This window comes from Mya arenaria, chromosome 13, assembly GCF_026914265.1.
Source record: "Mya arenaria isolate MELC-2E11 chromosome 13, ASM2691426v1".
NCBI lineage: Eukaryota > Metazoa > Mollusca > Bivalvia > Myida > Myidae > Mya > Mya arenaria.
In genome coordinates this window covers 9,219,526-9,236,954 of record NC_069134.1, presented here as the reverse complement: position 1 = coordinate 9,236,954, position 17,429 = coordinate 9,219,526, and the positions used below count along the sequence as shown (strand labels likewise).

General features: G+C 34.6%; 1 protein-coding gene across 3 annotated transcripts; it reads right to left on the bottom strand.

The window, feature by feature from the left end:
• Positions 1-68: 68 nt before the first annotated feature.
• LOC128213420 (asparagine synthetase domain-containing protein 1-like) lies at positions 69-16,796 on the bottom strand. Of its 3 annotated transcripts, none has more exons than XM_052919096.1 (15): positions 16,647-16,796; positions 12,339-12,539; positions 10,240-10,362; positions 9,896-10,012; positions 9,475-9,643; positions 8,466-8,617; positions 6,746-6,854; positions 5,759-5,942; positions 5,150-5,236; positions 4,494-4,634; positions 3,919-4,063; positions 2,974-3,041; positions 2,680-2,763; positions 973-1,063; positions 69-532 (listed from the first exon to the last, which is right to left on the bottom strand). In XM_052919096.1, the coding sequence occupies exons 1-15, from the start codon at positions 16,704-16,706 to the stop codon at positions 341-343; spliced, it is 1,923 nt and encodes a 640-aa protein (XP_052775056.1). In that variant the 5' UTR covers positions 16,707-16,796; the 3' UTR covers positions 69-340. The 3 variants fall into 3 exon arrangements, with proteins under 3 accessions (XP_052775056.1, XP_052775057.1, XP_052775058.1); XM_052919097.1 differs by having other exon boundaries at positions 5,759-5,918; XM_052919098.1 differs by lacking the exon at positions 16,647-16,796 and adding an exon at positions 15,512-15,619.
• Positions 16,797-17,429: the final 633 nt, after the last annotated feature.

Below are 17,429 nucleotides of genomic sequence, written 5' to 3'. Positions count from 1 at the left end.
GTGAACCCTTTACAGACAATCAATAAATCATGATGCAACTTGGCCACAGGTTTTGGGCATAATGTCTCCATTAAATTCGATGGTTGGCTAAATCATCTGTGTTACTCCAGAGGTTTTCCCCTTTCACGTTTAAAAAAAGGTTTTTGTCTTGTGCTTTGTATTAAGTGTTTACGGGCACAATGTCAGATAAATCGCCAAAGAAACGTCTTTTACATTAAAATACAGTTGGTTTATTTCTTATGCAGACACTTGTGTAAGTAAATTTCAATTGACATTTGTATAAGTTTTCAAACATGATAATATTGCAGAGTAACTCAAAATTCTAATGTCATTAAACAATTTATGTATGAAGACTAGTGAGCCTATTGCATATATCCGAGGCCTTTTCCCTGTTGTTTTCCAACTTAGCAATCCGGGAACCAAATTGAATTGCTCGCTTAGCGAGGGTTGCTGTCTGGTGAAGGCCCAGCTCTGTGGCACATAGTCGTAGGAGTAACTTTTCCCCTATACCTCGTGGTAGCGCCAAGTCGGCCTGAAATGTATAGTAAATTAGTTTAGTTTTTATGAATACTGTTTCTGATCGAAAGAGATATTTTCATTTAAAATGCCTAATACCATGTAATGTGTTGTTAACACATCTGGATTTCTTATTTATTGAGTCCACAACACAGAACAAATTTAAAGCTTTCACAGGAATGTGACAAATGCCCTTGCCGTCTTAGAGTGACAGTCAATTGATAACTAATGTAACTTGGACCTTTGAGGTGAGAGCACAAATGCTATGGCAACACAGCTTCTGATGCTGCTGTACATTGCTTTGAAGTTTGATAAAAATTTGAATAAAATTTTGCTAGCTGCAGCTGAGATATGAACGGTTAGACAGATGGACAGTGCAACTACTATATGTTTCCCTTCTGGGTCAGAGAAAATAAACAGATAGACAAAAGGGTTAATATCAACATGGACAATTACCTTGTGATGAATTGGCAAGCTGGAGAGGAAGGTTACAACTCTCTCATCCAGGAACGGGAACCGAGACTCCTTCCCGTGGTCGGTGATTATCCTTGGGAATATAGAAAGGGCTTAATGGGAACAGGACAGGTATTGTGATGGAAATAACAAATCATTCAATTATAGATATCATTGTAAAAGTTCTTTGTATGTGGAATATCATACATTTAACAACAAAATCACTAAATGAATAATTATGCAATGTATAATAATCGAAAATGCTTACTGGGTTTCTAGTTAATAAAGACAACTCAATAATAATTTTTAAGACATGATTTTAGGCCTTTCATATGAGTGTGTCTCTTTCAACATGTGTACCAAGTGCCATTTGAATATCTTGATCGGTTTTTGAGTAATTGCCAAAGTTAAAGTGTTTACACTAGAATAAGATCCACACCAATGACGACGGCACCTCGGCTATGACAATACCTCAACTTTTTATTTAAAACCCCCCAGAAGAGCTTATAACAAGAGCCGTCGTAAGACAGCGCGCTCGACTACGCCGCTTTGACTTAAAATACAATAACTGTAATAATACCAAGTTTGGTCTCTTTATGTCAAACCTAACTAAAATTATTCGATACATAAAGTGACTTTGATGCTGCCCTCCCACCAGCCCGCCCAAACAATGACGCAAGTCATTCAAATAACTTGATTTCCCATAATGAAAATGTGGTTGAGAATATACAAATATGCTTTTCAAAGGAAATTAAAAAATAAAAAAAAATTAAGGGCCATAATCTGTATTTAGGCTTAAAACAGAGTTATGTTTCTTGTTGTAAGATGGTCGTAAATAATTTTGAAATTTATTAAGTGCATTTAATGAACGGTATAGAAGTTTTTTTTATAAAAATCCCAACTTGCCCTTAACTTTTACTTGCCTAAAACTTTAACCTAAGTCAATCAGGGGCCATAACTTGTATTAAAGATATGGAGTTATGTAACCTCAATGGGTGATGATCCTGAACAATTGTGTGAAGTATTAAATCAATTGAATGAAGGGCATAGAAGTTATTAAACAATATCCCAACCTGCCCTAAAACTTTAACCTAAGTTCCATAGTCAATCAGGAGCCATAATTTGTATAAAAGATAATATGGAGTTATCTAACCTCATTATGTGATGACTCTGAACATCTGTGTGAAGTATTACGTCAATTGAATGAATGGTATTGGAGTTTTAAGTGAAAATCCCAACTTGCCCTAAAACTTTAACCTAAGTCAATCAGGGGCCATAACTTGTATTTAGGATAATATGAAGTTATGTAAACTCATTTTGTGATGGTCCTGAACAACTGTGTGAAGTATTAAGTCAATTGAACAAAGGATATAGAAGTTATTAATAAATATTCCAACTTGCCCTAAAACTTTAACCAAAGTTCCATAGTCAATCAGGGGCCATAATCTGTGTAAAGAATAATTTGGAGTTATCTAACCTCATCATGTGATGGTCCTGAACAACTGCGTGAAGTATTAAGTCAATTGAATGTAGGGTATTGGACTTATAAGTGAAAATCCCAACTTGCCCTAAAACTTTAACCGGACACCGACGCTGGGGCGTGTAGTATATATAGCCCACCTATTCTTCGAATAGTCGAGCTAAAAATGTTTCATTTTAATTAACATGAAATAATACACCCTAATTTTACCTAATTGTTTTGCCACTTACCGATCATCTCTGCCGAGGTTACGCGCTGATATTCGAGTTACCTCAAGCTCTATCTCTTCAATCAGGCCGGCCCAGCCTCCCTCCCTGTAACATAATACATTTTCAATAAACAGTTTTTGTTCATATTCATGTTGTTAGTTGTCCTGCTTAAAAGGAAATTTATGTATTTAAAAACAAATAGGTTTTTAGTACAACACATTTAAACATATTAAAATGACTGTTTCTTTATAAATTTTCCATCCGATAATGATGATACACATAAAAAATGTAAGTTGTGAACACAGAATGACTTACTTAAACTTGTTCCTATGGCGCGAGTATCCAACCAGCTGTTCATCCGCACCCATACCACACAGAATTACCTGCAATATTCACCATTGCATCTATTTATAAATACTAATATCGACATATTTTACTGTAAACTAATTACTTTACTCTTTGGAAGTGATTCGATCCGCTCATACAACCAAAAAAAAGTTATGTTGAATACAATGGGAACCAGTAATTTTATGTAAAATCCATATCAAATTCAGTGAAAACAAGAATTGCATGTGTCACCTGCTTGTAGTAAATTGGGAACTTTGTTTAATCATTATAGCCACTCAATAAGTAAACCAAATGCTAATATTTAATGAAAGGGACACAACTGTGGTGATACCTCAGGATTGAACTTGGTCAAGACATTATGCCTATGAACACATTGTGATGTATTTCATCTTTAAACATAAAACATATTTTTGTATGCTATTTGTTTAATAAATAAAGTTTAAACTAAACATTATCACATAGTTCAATCCTGTTTTTAAACTAAACATTATCACATAGTTCAATCCTGATAAGATGATAATTAAATAAGTATTTTTAAGTATTTTTCTGCATATCCATAAGTAAAAAGCAACTTAAAAAGGGTCATTAAGGAGTTACAGAAGCAATTCACTTGACTGAGACACTATCTGCCCACAAAATGTCACCAAGTCTCATGATGATTGGATAATAAATACGGTATTATCTCCACAATATAGAGACCAATTTTATACTGAAAATGTGGCTTAACTTACTGGGTTGATTTTACCCAACAATCAAATTAACCAAGATTATGGCCACAAACAATATTAACAAATTCCATCATGATTGGACGTCATCAAAAGTAATGCATACATGTTGTTTTTTCATACAGTAGAAAACTTGAACAATGCTTTCCAAAACCATAAATAAATAAATTGAATGTTTGTTGCCTACCCTGGCAGTACTGTGTACAGGGTTCCCCTTGTGAGGCCCAACTCCATGGACACCCTTCCCCCTCGCTGCAAACCAAACAGCACAGCCAATACTGTCATCCAGTACCGTCTGAAGGGGGTAAACAAGGCCTTGGATGTGGGCCTGCCTGAAAAATATGTAAGAATTCTTAGATTTGATCAAGAGAAAAACTATTGCACATTGTATTCTAATTCTGTAAATCGTGTCAATGGGTCTTATTCAGAAATCTGTCCACCCCAAATGTACCCAACAGAAAGGTAAAACAATCTCAACGTAGAATTACATTCAACCAGTCATATTATCCCTTCAAAGAGAAGGTTGATACCGGGATGTCAATGTGTTGCAGTTTAATGACACAGCTGAGTCAAATTGCACACAGTGACTTTCCTTGACCCACTTTTAAGATACCATATTGTTATGTTTTCTTTAAATTGTCAGTCAGCACACTTACAAAATAAAGAAATTTGTCTTGATATAATTTAACAGAGTTGGGAAAACATTTCATTTATGTGTTAGTTTAAATTAATTGTAAACACAACAATGCTCAGCCTTCCCACCTGGCCTCTTTGAGTTCTTCCTCTGTGACGTTGACCTCGATGAAGTTCCAGGCGCGACTTGGGTTGAGCTCTGACAGCGCAGTGTAGCCTGTCAGTCTGTCAGGGACGCTCCATCTATCACTGTCAGACACTGGAGTAGGTCTGAAATAGGATTATTAATCTCTATTGTGTGTTTCCAGTCCAGATCCAACTCCTGGGCACATATGTAAAATGTATCATGTGTTTCCGGTCCTGATAAAAAATCCAACGCCAGGGCACATATGTAAAATGTATCAGGTGTTTCCGGTCCTGATAAAAAATCCAATGCCAGGTCACATATGCTAGCTATTAAGGAGGCTTGCTGAGCTACCTACAATGAAGCAAGCTGGAGGGTCTGATTTTTCTGTCTAGACATGAAATACATGATTGATCTTTTTTCTCACATACCTTATTTTTGTATATTTGTGTACAAAATGTCATAGAAAAATGCAGTTTTGTACATTTCATAAAATAGGGAGCGCGATGTTGTTTACTGACATCATAACACTTACTAATTTAAGTTCAATGTTGATGTAAATTAATTCACACTTGTCATATCAGAGTGAAGCAAAACAACGCACTAAACAATACATGTAAACAGCTAAAATTGTACAGGCAGAACACAAATGTAGACATACTTGCCCTTCTTTGGCTGGGCAGGTTGTTTAGGCTTCTGTTCGAAGGCAACATTTATCAAGTCTATGGACTCCTCTGATGGTAAACATCTGAAGATTGGGAAAAAGTCTTAGTATTTACAACACCATATAGAGGGTAATTGTTTGCAATATATTTCATTAAGTTCTGTATTTTAAAGTGGCTAAGCCATGTTTTTGTGTTATAAGTTTAAATACACATCAATCTTACACTGCAAATAACATTTCAGCTTATTTTTTTATTTCATGCTTGGAATTCATTAAAATCATAATCAATTGTCATTTCATTACAAAAACATGCAACATTTTAGACTAATGACTTCATATTCAGCACTGCATGTAATTCTCTTTGTTTCTTACAATAAAACAGGCTAACACTTCAGAAACAGTGAATCTTTTTGATAAATTCACTGTTTGAAACAGTGTTAGTATAATCCACCATTATAAAGCCACAGAAAAGCATGAAATACAATTATGTCACTTGATATATTGAAAAAGATGAGGAACTTTTTTATAAACTTCAACTTTATAACACACCTTACTTATAACATTTGGAATGCTTTCATGAATTTAAAATATGAATTTTACTCTTACTTGTCCACCAAAGCAGCTATAACAGTGGAATCAATCCCTCCAGAGAACAAGATGGCCACCTTGGCACAGGAAGTCATGTTCCTACCATGTGGCTCACTATTGCATTCTGGGTAATTTGAAGCACTCTGTTGCGGGACATTTGGAATGTAGCTGGCACTGTCTGATTTTCCAGCATATTTTTTTTCTATTTACAAAATAAAGACAACCTATACAAGTACAAGTATATAATTTGCCGATTAAAACAAACTAGAGCTGTCACAGGAGTGACAAATACCCCCGAATGCCTCCAGGGCACAGAAATGCAGGGTTCAATGTTAACTTTTTTTGAGAGCTGGACCAGAGGTCCAGTAACTTTGAAAACCTTCTAGACTTGACCTAAACTTAACTAGATCAAAGTGCAAAACACATAATACCATACAAAACATACAAAGTCTTACTTAGATTAATATTTTAATTTTAAACTGATTTCAAACATTTTGTAATAATATACTGATAAAAAATATTTGGAAGTAGTATTATCAGTATATTATTACAAAATGTTTGAAAAAAATTAAAATCAAACCCTTTTCATACTCCTTCTTTGAATGTTTTTACCCTTTTGTTTCTTACTGCCATGGTAATTTTTTGTCAGTAGTAAACCAGAATTTAAAGAAGTTGTTTGACATTTTCCAGTCGGCTGCCGTTAGTGCTATGTAAACAAACCCAAAATTGATCAGTTGTCATAATATTTGGGATCTTGTAGTATCTTTTGAATGAAAAGAAAATACTCACATTCCCCAGCATTAGTAACTTGAGTACATTCAAGAACATTGCTGTATTAGACTAGTCCACATTTTGAAAAAAATCAATCCAAGATGAACTAATTTTATTTTTACAAGTGGCATTTCAGACTATCAGGACCAGTTAAACAGTTTCAATGTCTACAATTAGTCTAATTTTATGGTCTCAAAATCTGTATAAGTAACAATTTCTTGTAAGATTACAAACCAGTGGGCCGGTGATGTTGATTAAAAACCCTGGTGGATACAGCCTTCAGCAATACATCAGCCAGTTGTCGACTCAGTGTTTGCAGGAGTTCACTCCCTTCTAGTAGATGCTGAAACATGTACGGTAAAATGCTCATCATTCCTGTTTTTAGGAATGAACTTGTGCACAATTTTGACAAATTCATATAATATACCTTCAATCTAAGGTCACAAGAAAATTATATTACCACACTAGATATATTTCCTACAATCTGATTGGTCAGCATCATATTATTTGCTAGGGTAAAAAACAACAACAGTAGAACAGAAACAATTGTTAATTTTGACTCTGTTGTATTTATCTGTGACAAATGTTGTTTTTTTTTTCTTTAATTTTGAAAATGTTTTTCATACTGACATAAAACATAACAGCTTAAAACTCTTTAATAAAAAATTAATGAATCTGAAATTGTCAACTGTTATAATGTTAAGTTTACAAGATTTCTGATTTAAAAAGAAGTACCAGCAGAAACAAAGTCATAAACCAACAAAAGAATATCAATGTTACAGAAAGTTTTCATTGGAGGCAAAAATTGATGACTGCACAATATGGCATTCATCAGTTACCCTCATAATATTCCTGACAGTATTTTTCAACATTAATATTTCACCCGCTCAGTAAGAGAATATTTAGTCAGTGTTCCTGTGGCAGTCACAAATTATTTGTGGCAGGGCGATACCTTCACCATTAAAAGTATTTGTCTTTGACACAGACATAATCTTCTTTTACGGAATTGCAACACAGAATAACATGGTGTTGAAAAATATGTGTACCTGCAAACTAGGCCTCAGCATCAGGTTAAGCACCATGGAAAGTTTTCTGTAAATCCTATAATGCATGGTTAAGATAGAGCACTGCTTTTGAAATTTTACCCCTGGAAGTGTGACCTTGATCTTTAAGTTGCAGACCTGGATCTTGTGGGTGACGCACCGCCTCAACATGGTCAACCTTCATGGCAAGTTTAAAAAAAAACTTATAATGCATGGTCAAAATACAGACCGGACATTGATAATTTAAGCCTTGGTTTTTTAATCTTGTCCTTTGTGGTACAGACCTAGGTCTTGTGGGCAACATGCGTCTCATCATGGTGAACCTTCATGGTTTCCGTTCTTGATAGAAAAATCTCGCCATGTTAAAGGTCACCTGAAGGTCCGATTTTTGTTTTGTACCGGCATTGAACATGATTGATATTTTTTCCTGCACACCTTAAGGTATTCATTTGTCGAAAATTGACACAGAAACTCATTTTTGTACTTTTCACCAAAAAGTGTGTGCAACATTGTTAACTGACACCATAAAGCGTAGTTATCTATAACACTATTGATGTAAAATAGTTCATCTAAAATCACATTTTTGATGACTATCTATTTTCAATTTTAATTAAAAAGTCTTGCATACTTATATATTTGATTGTACGTTATTGAAATGGCATAATGTACATTTCATAAACCATACAATAAAAGAAATAAGAAGTGGCACATTGATGCTCGTGACTCATACTATGAGGGGTAAAAGATGGCTATTTCCAGCACCCTTCCAGTATGCAAGAAAAAGCATACCAAAAGGCTCAACCAATAAACAATACACACACATATTTAATCCACATGCAATCATTTCTGATGCATCTCTTTACAAAACAGCAAGTACACTTACTTTCATTCTTTCATTTTCTGACCTTTACCTGCAAGTATTGTATTGGTGTAACCTCAGTTGTGTAATCAGGGAGGGAGTAGTCCCTTGGGGGCAAGGCCTTGTTGAGAGAGGGCATCTGGGAGCTAACCTCAGTCTCACCCTCAATGATGAAATGGACCAGGTCACTGTCTACACTCTGACCTGGCAGAAATGGAAGCTGGAAGTGCTATTTCTGGACTAATACTTTCTTACTCATGTTATCATATAGTGGATAATGAAAGTCAGGAATTGGTCTGCTTTTTCTTGTATTTTTCATATGTTGTCTAAGAGTAGGCCTAACATAAATCAATACTGTTTACAAATGAACTTAGCAAAACCTACTTCCCAATCAATTAAATAAAGCATAATTGCAAGCCAATGAGACGGCCAATTTGCACCCACCAATCAGCGGCTTCCTACAGTCCGTTTCAGCACTTCAGAAACACATATTTTATTCAGCAAAAGTATGCAACATGTCAATGTAATAACATTTTTATAACCATCATTTGACTGATTTGAAATAAACTCACAATTGTCTGTGTGGAGTTAGGAGTCCACATCTCAGTAGTTAGTTCCTGGTTATATATGTCAAAATATATGCCAAATTACTGATGGATGCAGTCAGTTTCTTTGATGTGAAAGGTTCAAACCAGCTATAGATGTTGCACTTAATTTGAAATGAACTTGATGGATAATGGGGGACAGAAAGTCACTATCAGTCAATGCTTCAAATATTTGAATGCCAAGTTCATTTGCATACAGTATTAATCAGCAGAGTGAATTACTTTTCAAAATATCATTACCATATAATTACAATTAACTTTATAATTTCAAATTAACTAAATCATATTTGTTATAGAACCCTTTCAATTCGTAGAGTTGCATTTCAACATGGGTAATATAAGTTCTTTAACTAGGATAATTCTAACATCTATTTAATCAATACAATTAGGTGCAATTTACAATGTATAGTAAAATCCTAACAATTAGCTTATACTCATAATTATCCATACACACACCTTGTGAAACTTTCTCTTGGAAGTTGGGATTGTCCTTCACTCTGACTAGTGTCCCAGGCCAAACAATATGTTGCCATGGAAACAGAGTGAAACCATAGCAACCATCATCTGCTGTTGAAGGGGTCATCTTCCATATGCCAATAGAGGGAACTTCTGTGTATACATCTTCCTGATGTAGATATATGACATATTTAAAACACAAATTCCATTACATTTTATCTTAATATAAAAATTATTATTCTAATGTAGAAGTATGTATATGAAAAAGACAAAGCCACTTAATTGGTTGATAGACACATTACAAGTAAAATATGTTGCCAACATAACATTATGAGAAACAGTCTGGTTTATAATAGTACAAATCAGAAAATTAACATATTGAGCAACTTATAAAATCAAACCAATGAAAGGAAAACAACACCTTATTAAGCTGTACTGAGGATAACGCAAACATGCTGTTGTTCTGAGTTGGCAGGTGCCATAACAGACTCCGCCTCCCAAACACGTCTCTCCCGAACCACAGGGTATGCTTACATTCCTAGGATATATAAGTGTTGCATGTTGTATTAAAACATCTAATGGTATTTATGAAGCATTGGATAAGTTCATAAAGTCATGTAGTTTACTTACAAAGAATCCTTCAAGTTCATTTTAAACACATTCATTACCAACAGAACAAATGTAAAAGACTTTAATTCATGACATGAAATGAGCATCTTTCAAAAGAATATTTACAAATATAATCACTTTAATATGTATACACACCTGCCAATATATAACTGACCAGGGTCCTGAAATCCTTGATAAAGTGTTGAGAATTTGGGCATCTGAATTACACTCTCCCAGTTTGTTCATGAGAACTGTTGTGTCGCTGATTTCTTCAGGTACCTGATGTGTAACAGAAAATGTATGATATTCAGCACGGCTGATTATAACTCACAAAAAATCTTACCTGTAAGTCATTTCTTACCTTAAGTCATTTTCCTAATTTAATTAAGAATCTCACTGGTCAATAATATAATTCCTTTGTACATGTATGTCCTTACTTAACTTGTTCATTTTTTATATTTCTTTAAAGTGCACAATTTTCTCATTTAATTTTAAGGCACTACCATGTTTAACCCATTTAATTCTATGATCAAAAGAAAAAAGTCTATGATTTGTGTACAGATACAGTCCAAACTCGCTATGTCGACGTCGGATATCTCGACTTTCCGGTTGTGTCGATTTTTTTTATTTTTTCAGTCCCGAATTTATTCCTTCTTATTCTAGATAAAATAAATCTGCTTGAGTCGATTTTTCTATCTTTTTTTTTCGCTACGTTGACCTCCTATTTCAGACCCTATGGTCGAATTTCACGCATTTTCTTGTTTTTTTTTATGTCTTATGTCGAACTGTTCATCGCATTGTAGGTGTGAAATTATTAATGATGGTTTGCGGCATGTCGCTAAATGTTTTATTAAACGTCTTAATTTGATAAATAGTATAACTTAATAACGCAAATCACAGTCCTGTCAATTGTATTTGTTAACGTATCGCTCTCAGCTTATTTTATGTATGTTTACTATCATGCACTGTCTTGAATGTTTTCGTTAACTTTGTACATGCATTCACATTGTGTATATTTATTTGTACATTTCTTGACGTTATGCCTAAACTTTCTATTGAATCATCGATATGCTGTATATGCATAAGATAATAAACATTCTGTTCTGTTCTGTTCTGCTAAATTACCGTGCTCGTCAAATTAACAAACTGTCATAATAAGAAATTTATTGGTAAGTGTGAATAATTAAAGTTTTTGATTAAAGGACATTTTTTGCCCAAGCTATTCATTGAAACTGCACAGATGGCGATGACATCCTTGGAAAATTCGACAACGTTGAAAGTTATGTGACGAATCACGATAAATTTCTTTACACTGCATGTAAATGGTAAAACATACTTGTTTTAACAAGTAAAATTGACACAAATAATTCATTTTTATTTCAGTTTAATTTTAATAATACATATTGTTTTCACAACGGTACCAAGACCGTTCAATAGCAGAAGTCAGTGTCGGACATAAATCAAACTCAAACGTGTAGGGAATGGTGATATGTTTTTGTAATTTGTTCCTTATCTCGACTTTTTTCCCTAGGTCCCGACAAAGTCGACATATCGAGTTTCAACTGTATTTTTTTTTCCTGGAGATATATTTTGGCACTTTTTAACTAGGGAATTGTGGTCATGCAGCTATTAATTTTACTTAAATTCTATGCAGTACGCTTCAAGTTATGCTCCAGACAAATAAAAGTGACAAAGGGCAATAACTCTAAAATTGATGTGATTTTGTTCAAGTTATATTTATCTTTTGTAAGGTCTGTCAATGTTTTAAGATCTCTCACTTCTTATAATATATATATATATTAAAATAAATACAACTAGTGTAATAACTATCCAAAAAGTGTAATGTTACATCATTAATAAATAGCGTTGAAAATGGCCCTGCTATATATAGCAATGTTTTGTGTATTCACTATTCAGCTCTGGAAATTAAAACATAAGCATTTATGATATAAATAGGTCTCACATTCCTGGAGATTCATTTATTTATCTCATTTATCGCCAACGCTTGTTGTTGTTTTTTTATCAATTTCAGAAAACTAGCTTCATGAATTCTATATTGAATGACCACTTATTTGGGACCGTCTATGTGTACAAGTCAATATTGTATAAAAAATATACAACTCAACTTTCTTCATTATAGTTTTTAATGGTACTTTTGCATTGATGGTTTGTACACCCATCAAGTTCTAGAGAAAGATTGTATTATCTTTTGAAACATATATTTAATCTGATTCTGTGCAGACAAGGTATTTTACCTGTATTCCTCCAAAGATTTCTCCATTCCAAAGCAGTAAATTGCCAGCCTCATCCCTTGTAGGTTGTTCTACAATCTGTTTTCCTCTTAAATGAAGCACATGACCAGAAAACAAGGCTGACACATTGTTGGACACACATGTATGGACAGTGTTGCTGCTGTCTGGACCGCGATTGGAGAGTCTTCCCTGTTCAATTATGAGCTGGAAGTATTTGACATGTTGTCATTTAATATAAGTCAGAAATCAAAAATATCAAAGTTCTGTTTTATTTAAAGAACAGAACAAAAATGGCCCTTTAGCTGCAGTAATGAACAGATCAAAAAGTACCAAAAATTAATGTAAAAATTTTTTGTGTCGGAGACCGGGTTCAAACCCGTGTCGCCAGAATTGCAGTCCAGCATCGTATCCACTAAGCTACAAAGGCTTACTCAAATCAGGTGACATAATTAAGCTATACACCAAACTCGATTATATCACGTGATAACACCGACTAGCCAATCACGCATAAGGAATGAATTCTACTAGGAAGACATACTCAGTAATCTTTTGTAATGGAAAAATACGAAATAACTGCTAAACTTAAATAAATTGTAAACTACTTGATACTTCAGTTAGTAAGTTTCAATGCATCATACACATTAATACCAAGTTTATGACAGTTTTCAACAATTTTCTTGCAAATTGATCATCTGGTGCACAGTTGCTTTAATATCAAACATTAACACTCATACAAAACTGAATTGAGCTAACATTCCTTGTGATCTAAAAAAATAAACTTCTAAAAAAGTTTCAGAGTTGAGAAACAAATGAGCATGAGGTCACACACATAAGGCCAAGATAAAAATTGTGTGGTTAAGGTAACATCTTGTTCCAAAACCGGTATGGCAGGTAGGCTTTTTATTTTTGTAAGGCTTTTTTGTAAGAATGTTATTGTCCCATAATTGCATGCTTGAACTTTTATCTACCAACGTGAGTATTGCAAGGGACACATTGTTTATCATGGTGATTAATTGAAACATAAATGTTAATTATAAATGCAATGTTTTTTAAAAACAGTTTTTAATAGTTGAAATATACACAAATGTCTAAGATTTATAACAACACACAAACTTAAAGGGAAAGACTTTAGCTTGCCATACCTTTTCAAATAATCCTGTAATCAATGACAAAGTTAATGCCGATGAACTAGTTAAAATTGACAAAAGACAAATACCTAAAAAAACTATCCCTTTTCAATGGATATTGATGTGTGGCCCATTTACCAAGGTGACAACTGTTTTAGAAAGTGTAGCTTGGTAAAAAAAATCATAAGTAATGAGGTCAGAGCAATTTCAATAAACAACTGTTTAAAAATAAATGAGGCCAAAAAAATAAAATAATAGTGTGTGTGTGTGTGCGTGCGTGCGTGCGTGCGTGCGTGTGTGCGTGCGTTTGAATATGTTGTTTAAAAAGCTTTATACTGATAAATACTGAAATACTCATTACTTAAACCCCCTTCACAAATGATGACATTAACGTTCTACCATAAAGCCTTTTGAAAAAAAAATAAATAAAAAAAACCTTGCCAATATCTTTAATACATAGTTGTCTTCTTTATAAAAAATTAAACCCTCCCCCACCCCACGCCTGAATTTCTTACGATGTTGGAGCTTGAGACCTGGGGCTGTACTCATAAAGCATTTTAGTGAAAAAATTCAACTTAGGGAACAGGTTGGAATTATGACAATAAATCAAGGTTTTGAAGCTGAATGGTTTGTCAATTAAAAAACTTGATGAACATGCTGAACAGGTTACCTCAGGGCTGGGGAAAAGCGGGTCAACTAGACTTTCGGTAAAGACCCCAGTGTACGAAATTCGAATTGGAATCCACTAGCCCATTTGGGCTACCAGATAGGAAATTTTACTAGCCCGAACCCAATTTCACTAACCCAAACTTAAAACACTATAAAGTATTACACGTTCGAAATAATTTTTGGAAGTTAAAATACGATTCTGCATTGGTTCTGATCATCTTATTAAACAAGCCCATACAGTTTCAATAAATGTTCCCCAATCTGAATAATGCGTCAATAATAAATTATAGTCATAACGTACATATCATTTATCAAAAGAAAAGAATTATGCATGTACTATAAGTTTTGTTATTCAATGCATCCTTGTCAAATCCGATATCCACCAGCGATTGTGCAATGACATGTTGCCCTTTTCAACTTTCAGTTTCACTTTCAAGTTTCGGAAGTTACGACAAAATGTTCTGATGTTTATATTGCCAATATTCCTACAATTGTTCTTTAAAATAAATGGCAAAGCAATTCAAAGTTGTAAAATAGAACCTTACTGCACTGTACACTGGCAACAAGTTAACTTTGTCCAATAGTTCTCCGTTCACTTTGATTAAATTTGTCAGGAAGTAAACGGGCACCTGTTTCCTGCGCATTTAACTTTTGTAGAATGATTATTTCCTGTCCGCATATAAACTTAAATATCTTTCTTTTTATTTTAGCTAATAAATAAAATATATTTAAACGAAATAAATAAAATATCAATGTTCATATTGCTACTTTAGCATTGTTGATTTTCATAGCCATCACAGTTGTCGAAAACTGCCGACGTTATCCGTTAATTTACATAATGGGCGGAGTCAAGTTATTGACGTCATAGAGTTTGACTGCTGCTAACAGACACAGCTACTGGTTAGAAACTGATCGATAATTACTTGTCACTTCGGGCGTTAATTAATCTTGACATGTGTTTATGTTCATTGATTAAACAAACAAACATTCACCACATGGCTTGAGACCTGAATCGCAGAGCAATTAGTTTTTTATCATAGTAAATGTTGGCGAATCCGATTTCGACGTTGTCAAAGCACTTTGTCGATCAAGTCGCCTTGAAGGACGCATTCTTAAATTATAAGGCTTTGCGTATAAAAACACAATGCGTTACGCGTTGTGTAATTGACATGTTTTTTTAAATCACAAATGGAAAAAACGGTAGCCCGATCGGGCTAGTAGCCCCAGTTGAAATTTGGTAGCCTCGGGCTATCGGGCTACTGAGAATTACAAACACTGAGACCCAACCAAATTCCCGCTCACCCTAAGGACATCGTTGGTTAGTCCCATTCCCCGCTATTTTCCGCGTAAAAACAAAAACATTTGTCACGGTACCGATACCTAAGCAGGTGTTGAGTCGTGAAAGCGGTCCGGTAGCTCAGTTGGTAGAGCACTTGCCCTGATAGCGAGGGGTCCTGGGTTCAAGGCCCGGTCTGGCTGCACACTTTTTTCACCCTGTGACATTTGGCGCCCAACGAGGGACCGTGGCAGCACTGTTTGGCAGCATAACGCGCTCTCAGTGTTAATTATGTGCATTCCTTAGCACTGGTGTTTCACAAATTCGAGGACGAATTCCAACTTGGCAGGGGAGTATGTCAAGGTTCAGATACCTAAGCAGGTGTTGAGAAGGTGTGTAAGCGGTCCGGTAGCTCAGTCGGTAGAGCACTCGCCCTGATAGCGAGGGGTCCCGGGTTCGAGCCCCCGGTCTGGCTGCACACTTTTCTCACCCTGTGACACATTGAAATCACTCAGCACTGCGGGCCACGTGGAAGGTAAAAACACCGCCCATTTCCACCACTATCCTCGGTATACCCCCGGACTTGGTGGCAGTGATTACAATTGACTGGTGCACAAAGAACTTCAGTGAACAGATTTTATTTTTAGGGACATGTTAGCTAACACACTAAATATTACCTTCACGGACAATGCTAGTCTAAAATAATAGACGTGTTATACGGGATTCTTCCAATCCCTAACGTCTAAACAGGAATGTGCAAAAAATGGGGGTGTTTTAAAAATATTGAAATTGTTTTAAGTGAAGTATTTAATGGTTGAAATTGATCATAAAGAGTTATATTCATATTTTACCATGTAAGTGAAATGTTATTTTGCACTAAACAAGCATTTAATGCATTAAAACAAGTTGTTTACCTTTCCAATAAAACAAAAGTTGACTGACACATACAACAATCTTGCGAAGGGGAACAACTTGATACAATCGGCTTGATGTGTAGTAAACATAAAAAACTAAATACATTTTTTTGTATCTTAAGTAAAGAAATGGGAGCCAGAACTTGAGATAATGGACACATTAATCTGTAAATTGGTGTATTTGATCTAGAATAAGGAGAAAATTATTTAGTGGTCTGTAACCATGTACGACAGTCAACGTCCGAATCCAACATCCGAAAAAATCTACCACTTTGTAAACATTATGGAATGTTACTGTTTAACCATTTATTGAATTTTGACTTACTTCATTGGAATCGTTGGAAAATCCCTTATTATTGTAAAAAATGCAACAAATACCACACATTTTGATGTGTAAAAACACAACGTGATACAAAAATATTTACGAGAGGAAAACATTCAAGTAAGGTAACTCCTCACACCCATTTAACACAAGCCAAATTTACCAAAAATAAAATATAAATCTGTCTTTTAGGCATCTGGCTCATTGTGTTTAAATTGTTGATTAAAAACATTTTGGGTACATGCAAAGAGATTAACAACATATCTGCAGATATTTAATGTCTTTGATATACAAGAAAGAAACGTAATAATACATATTTTGTAAAAAGTCCCCATGACCAGGCCCCAGGAACGGCTCCAGGATATGACATTAGAGGGGTGTAAATTAGGTTTGTTACCTTTTGACTTGTGCCTTTGCGTGAGGACAAAAATCTATTTCATTAACATTGTTGGCAAGTGAGGGTCCTCCATAAAAAAGCAAAAACAACAAACAATTTCTAAGCCGAAATGGTGCATTTAAGGTTTGTTTGTAAAATTAAATTTCTTCTCCTTTTTTTCAAATAAAAAGCAATTTTGACGATTTAAGCGGGGGAGGGGGCAACTATTACCAGGCCTTTTCATACTATAATTATACTGTGATTTCGGTATCAAAGAGTAAAATGATGATATTTATTATAAGTGGTGTTTTCAGATGCATTGGTGCAAAAACATAAGCGAGTCCCTTTTAAAGCTAAATCACGTATTGTGACGTTCCTTTTCTAAACACGTCATTTTCCCTCCCGAATCA